Source organism: Varanus komodoensis, unplaced genomic scaffold (genome assembly GCF_004798865.1).
Source record: "Varanus komodoensis strain SLA01 unplaced genomic scaffold, ASM479886v1 scaffold2, whole genome shotgun sequence".
Lineage (NCBI taxonomy): Eukaryota > Metazoa > Chordata > Lepidosauria > Squamata > Varanidae > Varanus > Varanus komodoensis.
In genome coordinates, this window is record NW_025335568.1 from 2,960,649 (window position 1) to 2,979,903 (window position 19,255).

General features: G+C 58.5%; 1 protein-coding gene across 7 annotated transcripts in view; it reads left to right on the plus strand.

Annotated features, from left to right (window-relative positions):
• The first annotated feature begins 1,329 nt into the window (after positions 1-1,329).
• Positions 1,330-19,255, plus strand: part of ADAM33 (ADAM metallopeptidase domain 33) — a 72,469-nt gene continuing 54,543 nt past the window's right edge. For 2 of the 7 annotated variants that reach the window (XM_044428639.1, XM_044428640.1), the window contains exons 1-2: positions 1,331-1,558; positions 5,755-5,837. In XM_044428639.1, coding sequence (XP_044284574.1) covers positions 1,366-1,558; positions 5,755-5,837 — 276 coding nt within the window. In that variant the 5' untranslated portion in view covers positions 1,331-1,365. Of the gene's footprint in view, positions 1,559-5,754; positions 5,838-5,865; positions 8,405-13,613; positions 13,781-17,212; positions 18,721-19,255 lie in introns of those variants that run through there. The other 5 variants (XM_044428642.1, XM_044428641.1, XM_044428644.1 and 2 more) reach the window with 5 other exon arrangements.

Here is a 19,255-nt window from a genome sequence, read left to right on the forward strand (position 1 = left end):
CGCTACCAGTTCCGAGCACTGAGCCCGCTGGGCGAGCGCGGCTGAGGAGTCTCGATGCATGGATGCGACGGTGGAGTAGAGAGGAGAGGCTGAGATTCGCTAGGCGCTGGGGAACATGTTGGGAGAGGCTGAGCCTGTGCATGGAGGCTGGGCTCCACCTGATCCCGAATGGAGCCAGGGGGCAGGCGGGCAGGCGGGCGGGCGGGCTGGCGCGTAACCTGCAAAGGTGGCAGAGCAGCTTTGCAGCCAAACCCTGCTTGGGGAGAGCCGACAGGAGCTGGGAAGCATCCAGATCAGGTCAAGTCCTTCCTAGCGGGCGGAGGCGGAGGTGAAGAAGATTCGATTGCCCAAGTGCAGGGGAGGAAGCAGGAAGCAAGGGTGCGGTGAGCCACGATAACCAGCCGAAGAGGGCCAAGTGCCCGAACGAACGGTTGCACGTGGCTGGAGGGGGATTCTGCGGTTCAGTGTGCCTCACAAATGCTTGGGCCAAAATGGGACCAACATGGGAGAACTGGAGCCCCATGATGGAGAAGCTAGATATGGGGGCATTAGGGAAACTGGAGGAGCAGAGATAACCGATGGGATGAGGTCATCTCCAGGAAAGACAGGGAAGGTCATAGTGGAGGAGGTGTTTTGCTCTATGTTAAGGAGCGCATACATAGAAAATCTAGTGTGAAGACTCCTCCACAGAAGCTACATGGGCGAAAATTCCTGGCTCCCAAATTAACAGTTCTAGGAATATGCTGTGGTGTGAGCTTAGGTGGACTCTGGGGGATGGTGGAGGACAGGAAGGCCTGGAGGAATGTTGTCCATGGGGTCATGATGGGTCGGACACGACTTTGCGACTAATGACAACAACAACAGGAATCTGCTATGATCCCCCAAGCCGGAATGCTCAGGGTGATCTTGAGGTGGGAATGAAACTGGGGTGGCCTCCAACCAAGGCGGTGCTGCCGAGATGGGGGACTTCAGCCACCCACGCATGGCCTGGGCACATGCACGCTCCTCTTGCGACAGAGAGGCAGGAGCTCTGGGGGGGGGGGCGCTCCCCGAAGAGCGGCGGCTGCAGGGCACGCCGGCCGGCTGGCCGGCCGGGCGGGCCAGCCCAGCCCCGGGCTGAACTCTGCCCGCCGAGCGCGCCCGTGCGCTCCAGCCCCGCGGCGGGGCGTGCGCCGTGCCCGAGACACGTGTCCTCCCCGGGCGCGCTGCTGGAAGGGCGGGGAGAGGTGGAGAGAAGCCCGCGGCGGGCGGGGTCGCCGCGTCTGACGCTCCGCGAAGTGGGCTTCTCCGGGCCATGTGCTTCTCATTACAGAGGGCGGCCGAGGCCCAGTCGCGGCAGAAGCTCGACGGGGGACGCGGCGAGGAATGCGAGCCGAGGAGCGCCGAGCGCGGGAGGAGCTTGGCGCGGGCATGGAGCAGGGCGCCCGGCTCTGGCGCTGCGCCTGCGGGGGCTCCTCCGGGCAGCGTCGCCCGCTCGTCCGCTGCTCGGCGCTGCTGCTGCTGCTGCAGCTGCTGCAGCTGCTCCCCCCCAGCCACGGGGACAGCTCCGGAAGGCGAGGTGAGCCGGGCACGGGGGTCGCCCGTGGGTGCGGCGGAGCCTCGCCTCGCCTCCTCCCCGTATCCCTGCTGGGGGGGGGGGGGCGGGGACCCTTGCAGTCCCCCCCCTCTCCCGGGCGGCTGGGCAGAAGCTGGCGGAGGTCTGGGGGATGCCTTCGGGGGCGGGCGTCCGTCGCCCCGGCATCCGGGCGGCGGGAGAGCGCAGCCTTGCCGCTGCCTGCGGAGGCGGAGGGTGGGCCGGGCGAGGTGGGGCCCCGTCCGTGTGGTGGGACGGGGCTTCTGAGGCGCGGAGGGGGCGCGGCGCCTGGCGAGGGGCGCCGCCGGCTCTTCCGCGGCCGCGCTCGCCGCCCTGAGGCGAGGTGATGGGCGAGTCGGCGAGGCGCTCGGGGGAGCGGCTGTCTCTCGGGCTGGCCTCTGTGCATGCGAAAAAGGCTGGACGTGGCTCTTGGCGGGGGGGGGGGCGTGCAGGCATCCCCGGCGTGCGGCCTGTGGCCCCACATGCGCGGGCCCGCGGGTGCGGGGCGTGCGCTTGCCCCGGCGCCCCGGAGGAGGCAGGGCGCGCGGTGTGAGGACGGGCGCGCCTTGCGCGAGTGCCCGGCGCGGCCGCGGCCCCGCCTGGCTGGAGCCCCACCTGCGAGGCGCTCACCTGGGCGTCCCTCACCTGAGCGGCCGGGCCCGGCGGGCGGCGAGCGAAGGGGCGCCGGCGCGCCGCAGCCTCTCCGCGCCCTGGTCTGGGAGCTCCGAGGAAACTTGAGAGTGTCCCGGGGCCGGGAGCAGGAAGTGCGTCCCGGCCCGTGGGCCGCTCGGTGGGGGCCGCTCCTGGGGGGGGCGTACAGGGGGCGCCCCTGCCTGCTGGGGAGGGGGGAGCCCGGGGAGCGGCGGGAGGTGCCTGCAGCCCGGGAGCGTGAAGGGGGTCGGTGCCCCTCGACTTCGCATGGGGCCGGAGGCGCGCCGTGCGCAGCCCCGGCCCAGAGGCCGCCCGTCCTTCGGCGCCCTGTCCTAGAGCGCCCGAGGTCTGATCCGGCCCAGCGGCCCGAGCCCCCTCGGCCTGCGACAGGGTGCAGTCTGCGGATTTGTTTCCGGGGAAATTCCTGTCTTCCCACTCCGCAGGCTCTTGGCTGCCAGGGCCTGGCCGCACTCCAGCATGACTCTATATGGTCTGGTTTGGGATGGATGCAGAAGCATCTGCCCAGCCTCCCGCTAAGCCCCGTGGGCCGGGGCAGCGGCGGACCTCCTCTCTGCTCCCTGCGCGTATCCTGAAAACAGAACCGCTGGCTCTACTGGGCAGCCGTCTCCAGTCTGGTTTGATTTCTGTCCCACTCAACATTCGAAGCTTTCTAGGAGGTGTGCGGAATTTTAAAAAATGCACTACAATGCATTTTCCCGCCTCTTGCCCGCCAGTCCCTGTCCGAAAGCTTCCTTCCATCCCTCTGCTCATGTGCAGATGTGTGCCAGAAGTCGAGGCATGTCTTACTTGACAGCCCAGGTCCCATCCTCAGATGCATGAGGAATTTGCAGAGACTTCTGTGCATGTGCAGAGCGCACCTTTCTCACCATGAGGAGGGAGCACCTGGGCGGGAGCTGGGGGTTGCGCTCTTCCAGGCCGTAGGTGTGGCTTGTGCCCATCCTCTGTCCTCTTAAAAGTTAGCTGATGGCCAGGTTTGCATGCCGTGGTGACTGCTGGCCATTTCTTCAGTGGGGCTGGCGCATGGGCAATAAGCCACCCATAGCCCGTGGGCTGTGGGGAGGTTAGTGTGCCCAGGACGGCTGCTGTGCCATCCCAGTTCCGATGGCCAGGAGTCTCCCAGGTGGCCGCCAGTGACAGTCATTCCTGGAGTGCCCCATGGGCGAGGAAAGGCAATAAACCCGAGATCTGTTTGAACGGAAGCCGTGGACTGTCGGCCTGAATCGAGTACATTCCCTAGTACTAGAATAAAGACCTGGGCATCCTCCAGATGTTTTGGATTGCAGTTCCCATCATCCTTTAGGAGAAAAGCAGGCTTTGTGCTCCTTTCCCTTTCTATCTGAGATGAGGTGCAGAGGCCCTGATCCTGGCCCCCAACGCCACCCACCCCTGCAACCCATGCACCTCCTAAATCTAGTCACTGCACAGTCCTGAACAGAATTGGGTCCCTTGCTGCCTACGCTAGGATAAAAATTATTTATTTATTTAGAAAATTTCTATGCCGCCCCATTCGCTGAAGCCTCGGGGCGGCTCACAAACATAAATTGTTTCATAAAATTGTTCCATAAAAAATGAAAGCAAGCCAACAGTCCTTGCATACAATCTAACCTCGGTCTTAAAGCCACGTTGGGTTTGGACTTCAGGTGCTTAACTTATCATTCAGAGCTTGGGCCGCAAACGAGGCACGTCTGTTCTGCCCCCCCCCCCTCGCCATGACGAACCGGCTCGGTCCCTGTTGTGCGAGTCCAAATGCTTTGCAGGGTTGGGGTGAGATTTACTGAGATGCTCAGGAAAGGTGGTGCGGAGGCGCTGGCAGAGGGTGCTGAAGGATCGGCCTGCTTCTTCACACTTCTGGGCGTGAATGCAAAACTCTGCCAGCCTGCCCGCATGCCTGCCACAGGGCCCAGGTGCCCGAGATGCAGGGCGTGGCGTCTCGGATGGGGTCCAGGCAGTGCTCTTTGTGTCCAGCGGTAAACCTGAAGCAGAGGGTTGATGGCTACTGGTTTCTTCAAGAGGAGCCTGGGGGTTTCTGGACGATTTCAAGTTGTGCCCGATACACAAGTGGTGCGTTAAGTGGGTAAGACCTTCTGCGGAACAGCAGAAGGAGCTGCATGGCCCCCTCCACTGCAAGTCCTGTTGATCGGCTCAAGAGGAGCCGCTGCTGCAGGGCACTCACTCCCCCCTCGCCTGCAGCATCCGTCACACCCACACCCCACACCGTATCAAATCCTTGTTTCCAAAAAGCACACTGCCAGTCAGCCTGCGATGGCTGAAGAGGCCAGTGCTTGCGAGGAGCTTCTGCATGTGGGCGGCAGTCCCCAAACACCCCCCTGTGGCCTCCCCTGCATTTCCAACATCGCCTCCTGCAAAACACCTGCAGATCTTGTCCATTTCAGCAGGGCTCGGAAAGGAAAAAGAACCTGCATGTTTGCAGCTCTCACTCGCTCACTCCTCCTGAGCAACCTTTGCAAGTGATCCGAAGAGTATGCAGTGGAGGAGGCCTGCTTTCTTTCACCTTCCCTGGCTGGGGACTCTTTGTCTAGTGTAATTTCATTGCTCCTTCCTGTCTCTGGTTGAATGTTTGCATCGAGGTCTGCAGATTTTGACAGCCTTTCCATTCAGGGCTCTTTACGCTCCGGCTTTTCTTAGCTCTGTGGCTTCTGATCACTTTGTTGTTCGGGATATGACTAAAGAAGGCCAGGTGGAAACTGTGACATTTGAGCTCTTTGGGATTTTCTTTTCAAGACACAGCTGCACGTTTTGCAGCCATGTTTGTGCAGACAATCTCTCTTCGGCTCGAGGAGGAGCGATATGAAGTGCAACCTTAAAACCTGGTGCTGGAGCCTGTCCTTTTCCTCCTCCCTCGGCAACCCCTTTTCCTCATGTGCTGTGTCTTTTAGATTAGAAGCCTAAATTGCATAGCTATTGTCTGCTTTTTATACAGCGCAGAAGCGACTGGGTCGATCTGGAGACGTGGCCTGTCTCCCCCACTGCGCTCACGAGCAGCTGTGTTTCGCCGCCATTGCAACTCTGGCAGGAAATGCGCCGGTCCTGTGCCATCAATGCTTCTGTTGATCGCACTTCGGCACTGCATCTCTTCCATTCATTTCCCTTCCTCTCCCCTCCCCACTGCTGCTGTTTGTGAGTCCTCAACCTTCCTCACGGAAACATGGCAGGGCCGGGGGAGAAACATCTGAGGGAGAAAGGAGGACCTGGGCTTGGTTGGGTCTGGAAACCCGAATCTCTGCATTTGATTCGGCTTCCCAGCAACTCTTGGTGGCCTTTATGGTGAGCCAAATTGCCTGTTCACCTCGCAGGCTCCGGAAAAGTGTAAATGATTCTGCAGAGGAGAATCGTGGGGGGAAAACGCAGGAGGGGTTGCGTGGTGTTGCTGGGGACCCCCACCTCCCCCAGATGCCAGGAATGGAGCAGGGTGGCTGCCGAATCCCCCGGAAGCACCGCACAATGGCAGAAAGTGTTTCTTTTATGACACTGGCTCTTTCTGCTTGCAGGGCTGTCGCCGCACGGAGAGTCGGTCACTCCGTACTGGATTTTGGGCGGGCGAAGCCGGCGAGCGGCTGGTGTGGCAGAAGAGGTGAGTGACCCTCGCAGGTGGGGGGCAGCTTTTCCTTGCTTTCTCACCATTTCCCCTCTCATTATTTCCTCATCGAAATGGAAATGCTCAGGTGGAAATTGGGCCCTTGCAGCATTTCCAGCTAAGGAGATGCCATTTCTCTGGGGGCTGCTGTGGGAAGGTGTCAAAAACCAAAACCTGCTTAAAGCTGCTAGTTCTCTGGAGGCTCTCGCCCGGGTCTGGGGGTGCAGTCCTGCAAAAATAGGGGCGCGGCCCAGTCCAGGTGGAAGCTGGCCCTTGCTAAGTTGGGAAGGACCCCAGTGAAAAGCAAATGCACTTGGAATAAAACCTCAGCTTGATTCAGAACTCTTTGTCTTTCCAGTTTGGTGTTGCTCTAGCTGGGGATGATGGGAGTTGTGGGATCATAGCTGGGGATGATGGGAGTTGTAGCCCAACACATTGTGAGGGTGCCAGCTTGGAAAAGGTGCTTTGAAATGTCTGAGGTTTGAGAAGTGTGGGGTTTGTTAGACCTTGGCACCTGCTAGAGCCAAAGTGCTGGCAGGATTTAATCTTACATCCTTAATGCACTCAGTCAATCTGCCCTTCCAGGCTCTTTTTGCACCCAGAACTGTGGGGAGAATTAGGACAGCGGGTTGAACGAATGGCAGGTGAAGTGGGGAATGTGGTTGTGTTTAAATCTGGCTGGAGAGAGACTTCCCCTCAGCCCCGTTTTTAAGCAACGACAAAGAATCTTGTGGTACCTTAACCTCCAACAAATATATTCTGAAATAAACTTTGAAAGGCACGGTTTGCAACATCAAATGCATGCAGTGTTCCGCTCGGAGCGAGAGATCTGTGTGCATGTGCGGGGTGGAGACTGAAATGTAAAAACTGCAGTGGGCGATAATCGCTTTAACAGTTGGTTGTTTGATGGTGGCTGATAACACAGATATTAACTCCTAATGGTAAGCAGCTTTAACCAATGCCCGGATTAACCCCCTCTTCCCACCTTTGCCCTTGTTCAAACCAGGAAGCAGAATTGCCTGATGAATCGGACTTCTGCAATCTCACGCTGAGCTCTCTCTTTGCCAGACATTTTTGCAAGAAGGGCCACTTGTCCTAGGAAGTTGAAATGCCCCCACACCACACCCACTGCTTCTGGAACGATGTCCGTCCTGAGCTCGGATTGGTGTGTGTTACTGCTTTGTGTAGGGACTGGCCCTTTGGAGCCAGTAGGAAATGTTGCCAAGGGCCGGCTTAAGTGCCACTGAAGGATGGGGACCGGGCCGAACCCCCGGTGCCGTGGGTAGCAGGTTGCCAGATAGATGAGGGGCCAGGGGGAGCAAAACTGCCCCAGGGTCTGGTTTCCGTGTGTGCTGGACGGTATCCCTTGGCCGGAGTCGTGCCGGGCCCAGATTTTTCCTGGGCCTTGGGCTGGCCTTGTTGATCTGTTTTGCAGCGGATTGAGCAATGCTTGTGGTCGGAGGAATGTCTGATGTCGATCCTGAGGCTGCGGGTCGCTGTTTGTCTCCTTGAGGTTGTGGTAGTGTCCCGTTGGTTCAAAGGAGGTTGCAGGCGTTTGAAATGCAGCAAATTGTTTGTAGGCGACAGATGGGATCTTTGGCAAGCGGCTAAGACTGGAGGAAAAGCAACGGCGCTTGAGAGAGCTGGTATTCATCCAGGAGCCGTTGCACTGGTTGCTTTCTTACAAATATATGACTCTCTTCAGCCAACCAGCAGAAACTTTCCTGCCCCTTCCAGGTGCTCTGCCTCTCAGGGGAGATGAGAGCCCATGAGGCTGGGCTGCTGTGGTGTTGCATGGGAAGTTTTCCTTCCCGATGGCCATGTGTTCGTTAGATGTCTGAATCTGCTCCCTGCCTCTCATTTCCCCTGAGATGAAGATTGAAAGAGAGCTCAACTGTCTCAAAAGCGGCCGCAGAACATGCAGCTGGGAGCTGGGGAAGAGCCCCTCCTTCCGCTGACTCCTCACTCTGCCCCTCGCAGATGACTGCCCAGCCGGCCACGCGGGGTCGGGTCGGTGCTGCCGCCAAGAGCACGACAAGCCATCCTGGACTCCACAATGCCTGTTCCAGAAGGAAAAACACAACCCGTCCACCCTCTAATCGATGCTGGAGAAGTGGGACGGCAGAAGCTGCGTTTCTGCACATGGCGGAGCAATGCCCCATCCGCTCTGTCCGAAACACCCCATTCCTGTTTAAAGAAGCCAGTGCATTGCTGAGTTGCGTCCCCCATGCTGGAAGCTCTCTTCTAGCCACCACAATTGGGCTACACGAGCCCCCAGGGGGCTGAGGCGCCTATGATGGGGTGGAGAGACGCATCATCTCCCTCCGCCATGCCTGGACTGAGGGCCTCCCAGCCTGGCACTGCAAGAGGGAGCAGACTTAGCGACAGTAACTTTATCCTAGTGGCCCTTCGCTGCACCGATTCCAACCTGGCTACATCCCTCTTGTAATGAGGGGCCCAGAATTGGGCACGATCCTCCAGCTGTGGTAACACCAGAGTTGCATAGAGTGGCAGTAATACCTCTCTCGGTCCAGAAGCCCGGCTAACTGTGAACATATGTGCGCGTACGTGCATTAGTGAGCATAGCTTCTGCATTTCTGGTTACTGCATATGAGTATACGCTTTTGGTTTTGCATCCCTTTTCTTATTCTGTATATCAGATAAAAACGAGGAAGGAAGAACGAAAGAAAGAAAGAAGGGCCATGCCAGATTGGATAGCTGAGGGTCCGTTCACACTGGCCAGACGATGGCCACAGGAGACCCACAAGTGCATATGGGGAGATGGGCATCCCCCTCCAGGGACGGCTTGTTGCCAGCCGGGCTAGTAGCCACTGCCCCCCTTTAGCAGTGCTCCAGTCTGCGGCTAGTGCAGCGTCCATCAGTCCCCCGTGCAGAGGCCCTCCTCGCTCACTGCCCTGAACGTCCCTTCGTTCGGTTCCATGGGGCGACCCATCTGGGCTCCCACATCATAGGGGAGAGAGAGGAATTCCGCCCTCCGGCTTCTCCACGCGAGGCCTCCGTCCCGCCTTCCCTTCCTTGACCTTTTCCCAGGATAAGCCACCTCAGACCTGTGGCCTTCCCCGCCGGGCGCTGCTGCACCCCCCGTGCACGTTCAAGCACAGCCCCAGAGCGGCCCCACGCTGCCCCGCACGGCTGGCTGCGCAAGCAAGCAAGCCAGGGCTGCCTTTGGGAAGGGGAGCAGCTGCGCTCTGGGGGCCTGGCAGCCAGCAGCTGCTGCCTTGGCGTGGCAGGGCCCTTTCACCGGACGGGGCTGGGAGGGGGCGGATTTGGGGCGTCTGTGGCTGCCCCTCTTGCCTCCTGCTCACTCGTCTCGCGGCTTCGTTTGCACGGGGCTCACCCGCCGCTGAGGCGGAGGCCTCCAAAGGCAGCCGAGACCTCACTCTGCTGAAGGCATTAGCCGTGACCCACTTACGACGGTGCCTCTGAGGCCCAGAGCGCCCGGGGCCTGCGCAAGGGCCTCGCGGGACGGCCTCCTTGGGACGACTGACGCCGCCTGATTTAGGCCAAGAGCACCGGCAAGAGAGCAGAGCGGCTCTGTGGAGCAGGGGGGCGGTCGCAGGCAATTAAGCCCATCGGTGGCGCAAAGCGTCATCGTGCAACGCTTTGAAATGAGCCAGGACCGGAGCAGGGGCTTTGGTGAGCAGCGGTGAAGCTGGAAGCCCGGTGCTGGAGAGGAGACTGGGCAGGTCCGCGGGCACTGGCAGCTGCGTGATCCCAGGTCGTGCGGCCCAGCATTGCCCGCTCTGACCGGCAGCAGGGCTCTGGGCTCTAGGGGAGGGACAGTCTTGCGCCGGCAGCCTTCGCTTCCTGGCAGGAGCTGCCAAGGACTGAGTAGGGGTGGGGGCTGCACGGGGGAGTCGCAAGGGCCAAACGGCCACTGTCCGGCGAGCAGGCTTCATACCTGCTGCTCTCCAGGGTCTCCACCCGTGAGCATCTGGCATTCAGATAGGTTGCTGCGGAAAATGGAGGCTCCATTCAGCAACCACTACTGCTGATAGACTTTCTTCAGGAACTTGTCCAGCCCTTTCTGAACCCCACTTCCGCTACCGACATCCTCTCTGTAATAACATTTTAATTTTTGGCATGGGAGAGTTTTAGCCTGGGAGAAAATGTGTCATGTGCGTATGAATGCGGGAGGGAGGCGGGAGGAAGGAAAAACTGCCACCCTGCTCAGCTGGGCTTTCCTGGGCTAGCTGGCTCTGCTCACTGAGCATTTCAGCAAGGGCCGGAAGTGAGCAAGCCGGGGCAGGCTGTCCATCCTGGACGCTATATATAACATCCAGAGGGGTGGTGAGAGGGGAATGCAGGCAGCTCCCGGGTTTATTTTAGCCTGTCCCTCGTGCCCCGCACCGCACATTCCTAGAGAAGGCGTGGAGGGGGTGTAATTTGGGGCAGTGAGCGGGCTTTACTACAGCCCCACTGCCCCGCCGCCCGCAGCCTCCCCGGGGAATGGCCCAGGAGGGCAGCCAAATCCTTCCAGGAATGAGAACCGGCGGCCGAGCCAGGAAGCTGGTGATTCCGGGGCAGCGGGGGCGTGTGGGGTGGCTGACCCATGGGGGATCATGTCTGTCCTCGCGCCGCTTGTCCCCGAAGGAGCCTGGAGGGGCTCCTTTGAAAGCACCCAGCCCGGGCACGGCATCCAGGCCAGCACGGCGGAAGCGTGGGGCTGCCGGACAGCCGTGCCCACCTGGAGAAGGACTGTGCCCATCGTGGTCCCGTTCGGAAGGTGCCGGCCTGGAGACGGCTCCCCGGAATGGGACGCGGCTGCAGCTCGGCCCCTGAGCCAAAGTGGGGCGGCATGAGGTGGCCCCTCCGCCAGCTGCTGGGGGGAGTCTTGCGGCTGCAGGCCTCCTGCGATGCTGCCCCCCTCCACGGCTCCCTTCCCCTTGTCGGGCCGGGCCCTTGGGTTGCGAGACCCAGGCCTGGCAGCCACCCTCACCGGTCAGCTGTGGCTGTGAGTTTCCACGGCAGCAAGCATCCTGGTGAGGGCCAGCAGCTTGCGAGGTCTGTGGTGGGGGGAGCCCCACGTTCATGCCCTTCCTCTCATTGTTGCACAGTATTTCCCAAAGCGGACACCCCCTCACCCTGGGCCCTGCTGCCTTTTACCTGCCCATATAGGGAGGCTGTGAAGGGAAGCGCTGACGAGCTGGCAGAGGAAGGAAGCTGTGGGCAGGACTTGTTAATTTGGGGTCTGTTTTAGAGCCCCGTTCAAATTTCCTCACCGGTTTTTCACCCAAAAAGTGTGGGTTTCCTGCCAGCACTTCCCTTAACCCATCAGGCCAGAAGGAGAGTTACGGGCAGAGAAGGTACGGGCAGGTGGTGGGAGGCAGGTCCCCCGTAGCAGCCCCTCTGCCCACTGACTTCATCCCTGATCTGTGGGTCGCCCCAACGCAGAGGACGTGGGTCATGCGAAGAGGGGGCTTGCGTGCAAGGCCTGGAGGCCGCTGTGCGTGCGCAGCAAAGGGGCGGCCCAAGGTGCGTCGCCGCCCGAGATTTTTATTTATTTATTTATTTTATTAAAACATTTTTATGCCGCCCCATTCGCCGAAGCCTCGGGGCGGCTTACAACAATAAATTAGGTCCATATAAATAACATTAGAATACATGAAAATAAACTACATTAGAATAAAATAAGCCGCCCTGGCCAGATAAAATCTAGAATTACTAACAGTTAAAATGCCACTTAAATAAAAAGGTCTTCGCCTGGCGCTGAAAAACAAATAACGACGGCGCCAGGCGGACCTCTCTGGGGAGCGCATTCCATAACTTAGGTGCCACCGCTGAAAAAGCCCTCCTCCGAGTAGCCACCCTCCTAATGTCCTTCACGGAGGGCTCCCGGAGGAGGGCCTCTCCCGCTGATCTCAGGGGGCGGCTGGGCATATATGGAAGTAAGCACTCCTTCAGGTAACCAAGAGATGGCGCTTGCTCTAGATCGGAAGGAGAGGTTTCCCTTGCCCAGCCGTCCTTCGGCTCGGGGAGGGCTCCTGGGCTCTGCTCCGTCCAAAGGTGGCAGGCTTGCTTGGGAGCTCCCTGCATGGCACACAGCCTGTCCTCCGTACCGTGCCCCCGCCTCCAGCATCTGCCAACCGAGGCGGCCTGTTCACCCTGCCTCGTGGTGGCCCCAGACCAGCTGCAGGGCGAGGGCAGCCAGAGATACTGTAATGCCAAGTAGAAGCACAGCCTCTCTTGCCATGGTGCGGACGCCCGGCTGACCTGCGGCCTCGGCTTCTCGGGCCAGATGGACGACCTCGAAGCCTAGCAGCCTAGCAGTGGGACTCCTTGCTGGACTGGCTCGGACTGGACTGCCCACCCAAATGAGGCCGCCTTTAGACAGAGGGCCGTCTTCTGCCAGCTCTCCAAGGCAGAGGACTCTCCTCTGTCAGAGAGCACGGACAGCTCTCCTGGGGGTCAGCCCTGTGAGCTGGCTGCCCCGGAGTGTTGAGCCCGTGCCGTCCGGGCTTGCATGAGTCGGGACCTTCATGGGGACTGCTGGTATGCCCACCGTGCCTGGGGCTTGACGCACATGCACACAGCGCACCCACACGCTGCAGAAATCCTTTCTAGAGTTAGGTAATCCTCTCTAACTCACTTCAGTGGCTGCATTCGTGGAACGACTCGGCTAGTGGTCAGAGACGTTTGCTCTGAACCGCTGAGCCAACCCTCCATGGCCACTCAGAACTGCCGGCAATTTAGAGCTTCCCGTGATATGTTTAGACCTGCTGTTCGGAGAGTTTGTGCTGGTGGCCCATCTGCCATGCCACCTGGGATGCCCCCTTTCCAAGGAGAAAGAACCACGGATGCCACGCTGGAGTTCCCAGCCGTAAGAAAAGCTCTACAGAAGAACTGTTGACCAACCATTTCGGCCTGGAAAGCCAAACGCGGTTTCCCATAACCAGAGCAGCACGCAGGTTCCTTCGGAAAGCCACATGCGCTGCCAGAATCGATTTAACAGTGCAGTGGCGACGTCACAGCCTTGGTGAATATTCTGTGGTCAACCGTGAAAAACCTTTGGGTGCTAGAAAGATAGCTCTTACGAGACTGGTGTGGGTGGAGGTTTCCCTGCGGTGAGTTGAACTTGCTTTCCACCTGGCTTTTGTTCCTCTTAGGACATGCATGCTCTCTCCTGGTATGACGTTGCATCCCATTCTCCATGCCTTGAGCTAGCTCTTGGGTGTACAGGGAGTTTCTTTTCAGCACCCAGCAGTTCATAAAACTTAACCCCATGCATTTTAGGCTAGAAATATAATAAGCTTGGTCTAGAGAGCTTTAGGAAAGCTTAGACAGAAGGAAGTTCTCCAGTGTGGGTTGAAGTTGTAGGACTTCCTTTCATCTAAACATGTATAGGATTGCACCCTTAATAGCTTGAAAGGGGAAGAAAACCAGAACGGAGCCTTGCCAACTTTCGGGTGTGGATTGTATCAGTTCCTTCCCTTGCTTCTCCAGTGCTTCTTCATATTGTCTTTCCGAACAAAAGATCTCTTCCCATGCTAAAGGCAACCAAAGCCCTCTATCATCCATGGGATTTCTGAAGGAAGACCAATGTATCTCTCCAACAAACGTTTATCCCACACTCTGGATTACCCAGTTAAATGTTTGCCTGGTACCTGGGCAAAGAACGCCAGGTGCTTTCTAACATTATCGTTGCTTTAAATGGGAGCGCTGCTTCTGGTCACCCGCTGGGGACGCTGCGCTGTGTCTGGGAGGCGGTTAGCTGATCATCACGTGCACCAACCTGTCAGCACCTTGGACAGCCCATTTCTGCTGGAAACCCGAAGAACAGGTTGTTCCGAGCACAGGTGTGCTCGGAGGTGTTTCTCTTTGGCCAGAAGGGAGTGAAGCCGGACTTCTCTGGTGCACTGCACTGAAGGTCCCGTTGATGACTCCCTGCCCGCTTGATGGAGGCCATGGTGATGTGCCAGGTAAAATGTCTTCCTCGGAGCCAAGGGTGCTGACCGGGGGGTCTCAGAGAGCGGGGGGGGGGGGGCTGGAGGGGGCACAGCTTGGGGACCTACTAACAGGGTCCCCGTTCGTGGATGACAGCTCCCCTTGGGTGGAGGTCCTAGAGAAGGAGGGTGACGTTTCAGGGAGAGGTAAGGGCTGCTTAGACAGGACCTATTCCTATGGAGATGAGCAAATATCCTCTTGTACAGGAGAAGCAGCTCTGATCAGCTCTGGGCTTCTGGCTGTGGGAGGTCCCTGGGCTTCTGGCTGGCTTCTGGCTGGCTTCTGGTCTCTGGGCTTCTGGCTGTGGGAGGTCCCTGATGTTGAACATCAGGTAATGCGCCGGCTCAGCAGAGAGAAGCTCTGAGGAGCAGATTCAGCAAAGCGGCTGTTTCTTGCACCCGGGTCTGTGAGGATCCACACTGAGGGGCGTACAGGAAAAGGTAAAGGGGCTCCATTTGCTCACAAGCAATCCTTGCATGGCTTGCATGAAGGAGAGGCTTCATGTGCTCATGCAGAAGATCTTGGTTCACAGGGAAGGCACATTGTTAGGTGGGGAGATCTCGGGGCAAGGCGGTGGGAGGGGAACAGACAGTCATGTGACCCTTTTCCTTTCCAGGTGAGGTGGGAGGAGGAAAGGGGCAGGCAGGAGGCAGCCTCATCTTGCCTGAGGCACGAACCCTTTCCCTCTGGTCAGCAGAGAATTCCGAATTCTGTGCAGTGCAGGTGCAGGCAATGTTACATACCCCAATAACCACACGCACAGGTAGCTGGGCTTGTGATGGGGGTGGCCCACCTGCTAAATCACCTGGCTGGTGGAATGACGGAAGCTTAGAAGCACCATCTCAATAGTTTTGTAGGTGTTGTGGAAGATGTGGTGCTCGAGGGCCATGTTGGTGCAAGGATGTGGAGAAATGTTGTTCCGAGGTCCCGGAATCCACATTGAGCTTGCTAAAAAGAAGCTTCAAATCCGGGACCACCAAGCTCGCCTCCTCTGAATCGCGACCCGCTTCGTGCACGGGCCGCTGGAAAGGCGCAGCAAAGGACGCCCGGTGTGTGGATGAGATGCTGGTGCAGAAAGGGGGGATCTGCTTTGTTGGGACGGGGAGGCATCTGGGGGCAAGCCAGGCCTGTGCAAGAGGGACGGGCCCCACTGGAGCCAACCCAAGCCAGGCGGCTGGCACATAACATGGAAAAGGGGAAAGCTGACAGTTGTGGGAAGCACCCGATGTGCATGCAGTTGTCCCCAGGGCATGAAGACTAGGCGGTTTCTGATTGCTGCGTGCGGAAGGGGAGGGAAGAGGGCGATTCTCTCCCTTCGTCAGCTTTCTCCATCTCTCCACAGCAACCCACACCCTTCACCCCATAGGCTCAGGAAAACCACTTGGCCACTCTTTGGGAATGCGTCGAGAGCTGCTGTGGGCCGGGGTTTGGGGTGCGGGGCTGCAAGGGCTGTTTTGTAGGCCTGCGAGCTGAGAGAAGTTGGGAGAGATCCGATCTGGCTGGGGAAGCGAGTGCTTCTAAGCAGTGTGACCATCGGCTGAGCTCCCCCGGGCCTCAAGCCGCGTGACGGGCGATGTGCTCGGCATTTGGATGTGCCCTGGCTGATCCTCAAGGGGCCGCGGTTCTGGCTTGGAGATGCTGCTAGAGAAGGTTGCAAGATGTTCTGCCTGGAGTCCAGACGGCCCGCGTTGCGAGGGGCTGCACACGGCGCCCTGGGTGATCGCGAGGACCTCGAGACCTGGCGTGGGGTCGCCGCTGAGCGCTCACCCAGAATGCGTTGCCTGCCAGGCCCCCGTTCTGTGCCGCCGCAGGCATTCCCCGCACGTGGAGGGCGCGGGCGTGGATGCAGCATCTCGGGGCAGAGCTGGGGAAGGTCCTGCCTGACAGGGAGGGAGAAGGGCCCCCCCCCCCGGCTCAGGGTGTGCAGGCAAGAATGCCCAGTGCCTGCTCCTCCGCTGCTCGCTTCTTGCAGGGTTCCAGGCAAGGGTGGCGGTGAGAGGAGGGCAGGCCGGTGCCGCGGCCCCCTCGCTCCCCGGATCGCGGCCTGCCCAGCAGTGGCGAGGCTGGGACAGGGCGCGAGTGCCGGGGATGATGGCCGTGAGGCGGTGGACTCCCTGCTTCCGGGGGCCTGGAGGGCTTCTTGCCCAGGCCCGCCAGAACTCGGCGTCAGCAGTGCCCTGGGCGGTCAGAGTCGGGCAGCTGCCCCCACCCCGGTGCCCTCCAGTGTGTGGGGCTATGCTGGCTGACGGGGAGTGTCGTCCAGCACATCCGAAAGGCACACAGTCCCTGGTTCTGACAATCCCAAGGCAGCGGCTGGCGTCTTTCCCTGGGGCCAAGCGAATCGAGGTGCTGGAGGCTGCTCTTCTTCCTCCTGTTTTTCCGCGCAAAGCAGCTGCAGGGCGTGGGGCCCCCGGGCAGGCAGGGCTGGGCTCTGCGTGATGCTGCCTTCCGTGCTGGGTGCCAGGAGTGCGTGGCCACAGCTGCCCTGGCCGTGTGGGGCGGGGGTGGGGGGTGACTGGGCGGCAAAGGCAAGCCCCCAGGAGAGGACCTCGTCCAGGCCTGCCCAGCCTCTCAAGCGGGGGTGGGGGGGTGGGTGCTCCCTTCTGCTCCTCCCCAGGGCAAAGCCTTCCTCGAAGCTGCCCTTCTCTCCTCCCGGGAAAGCCACGGGTGCCCACACGCACGCCCTTTCTCAGCTTTGCAGCCACCCTGGCTTTGGTTTGGGTTCTCCGAACAAACAAGCACATCTCAAAGAAGTTCTTTAGGTCAAACATTTTGCCTGAGGGACTTGGTCTTTCATCCCCATTTCCCAGAACTCTCTAAAGTTCATGTCTCTTAAGTAGGGGGCCTTGTGGATTCCGGGATATGTGTGTGTGTGTGTGTGTGTGTGTGTGTGTGTGTGTGTGTGAGAGAGAGAGAGAGAGAGAGAGAGAGAGAGAGAGAGAGAGAGAGAAGGATCTGAGGATGAAGGCCATCCGTCCCCCTGCGCCCCAAAGCCAGCTTTGGCAACGTTGGTTTTGTTTGGTTGCGCTCAGTCTGGAGACCTCAAATTTGCAGCTTGGAGGAGTGACTCCAAATTGTTTCCCGCTGTTACGCTTGGGCGTTGCTGTGGCCGTAAGCGAGAGAGGGTGGGAATCGCCCTGCTGGCCGCTGGGGACAAGTTCGGCCCTCGCAGCCAAGCAGCCTGCAAGAATTCCCAGCGGCGGTTGGGGAGGGGGGTCGGGGAAGGCCATATCTTGGGGTTGGGGGCTGAAACGGGAATCCATCCCTGCCTTGGGAATTCTGGGTTAAAGCTGCACTTGCGGGGCTGTGATGGGAACAAGACCGTGCCAGCTGGGCTTGTTGCCGAGGGTGGACTGGGGGCCAGTGTTGTGTCGGGGACGGGGTGACCAGAACAATTTTATCTGTTGCCATTGAGTGTCATTTTCTGGGAAGGCTGTTGTGCTGCACATCTGCTTTCCATGAGCATTCCCTGAGGGTGCCAACACTCTGTGTGTGTGTGTGTGTGTGTGAGAGAGAGAGAGAGAGGGGGGGTGCAGGGAAAGAGGCAGCATCTTGGAAGGTGGCATCTTCTGCTTAGAGGAATGTGGCTTGGATGTTGATCTGACCTGGACGTCCAGAAACCCGGGCAGAGGGTTGGCCTGGCGTTACCCATTCCAACTGCCAGTGGCTCTCCATGGACTCAGAGAGGGGCCTTTTTCCCGGGGGACGGGTTGCCCATGGGGCCCACCATCTGTCCTTCCCCAGAGGATGTTTCGCTGGACGGTTCTGTGTTGCGGACTTTTAGCCCTTCCCAGGCTGGAGGTGTTCTTGCCAGTGTCTCTCGGTTCTGCAACATTGGCCTGGTTCATTACTGGACTGACCTATTTCCGAGCTGTATCCCATCTTGGGGGGGTTCCAGCAAGTCCAGGCACCCTAGGGATGTTGATAACATAAACTAAAGGCAGGCCCTGCACATCACCTGCTTCTCGAGCTCTTGAAGAGGAGATCCCAGGAAGGAACCAGAATGCAAAGCCGGTGCTTCCTCACAGAGAGAAGACCAGGAGTGCACATCCCTCTTCGTCCATGCAGCTGTTGCGCAGCGCTTTCCTCTCCTGGTTGGTTTTCTCTCCGGAAAATGGGGCTCAGGGTGCCTTTTTTTGCTGGATGGTTGATATGAGGGCAATAATATAACTGAGGTTCTGTTTCTGAATTAAAGAAAAAGAAGGGAATGGCATCTCCTGCAAGGCCGGGCGTTTTTCTTCCTTTGGTATTTTGAAATCTCGCTTGCAGAGTGACTTCTGTGGGGGGCGTGCCTCATTTGTGTAGACTCAGCCGTGTTGCAGAGAGAGGGTTGTGTTCACTGTACCAGGTAAACTGCAGGAAGTGTGTGCTTGCTTCTTCCGTGCATCCAGGAAGCCTTCGCGGTGGCAGAACAAGTTTATCTTTTCTTCTTGCAGCAAGATCCTCTTATCTACCTACCCAGAATTTGCACAAATGCACCCAGGACGGTGCATGTGCGTTATCTTCACACATGTACCATTTGTACAGTCTGTGTACGATGGGTTAACCACCAGAAGGAAGGATGTTTTTCTTATGTTCTGCTCTTGGGATTTAAACTGGGGGAGATCTTGGCCCCAAAGAGGAGCATCTCTGAGTTTTGTCCTTTTTCTGCCTGTAGAAACCTCGTCGAGTCTTCACAACAGAGGGGAGAAGATAAGGTGGGGGGGCTGCTGGTTCAGGTCGAGGTTGGTCCAAGCTGCCCAGTGACCCCCAGAAAGCTCACAAGTGGGGCAGGAATCCCCACACGTTCCCAGGCCTGATGCCATGTGAAGATCTTGCTCCTGGATGGTCTTCCTGCTGCTAAAACCCGTACACAAACCAGCAGGGATGGCCAGACACTTTTCTGTCTGGAAGGCTTTGTCTCCTGGGATTACAGGTAATCCGTACACACCTGTTCATCCGCAGGTGAGGGGATGCCACAGTATTGAGGCTGCATGTGACTATCAGTTCTGCCATCAGCAAGAAGCAGTGGGACTCTTGGGGGATAATTTTTCCTCTGCTCCTTTATTCTGGATTATTTATTTAAAACATTTGTATGCCATCTGATTGTGCCACAGCACCTCTGGGCAGCTCACAACACAAGATAAAAATGCGATAAAACATAATAAAATCATAGCATATTACACATTAAAACAACAATAAAATACAATGAAACATTCAACACAACGGACTATGGCAATCAGTTATTAAAATGGTTTTTTAAAAGGAAGGTCTTTCCCTGGTGCTGAAAAGATAGTAAGGAAGGTGCCAGGTGAGTCTCCTTGGGGAGAGCATTCCAGAAATGGGGAGCAGCTGCAGAAAAGGCCCTGCTCCTCGTGGCCTTCCCTCTCCCCTCCCGAAGGGGTGGCTCACACAGGAGGGTCACCTGAGTAGATCTCAAAGACCGGGCTGGCGCACACGGGTGCAGGCGC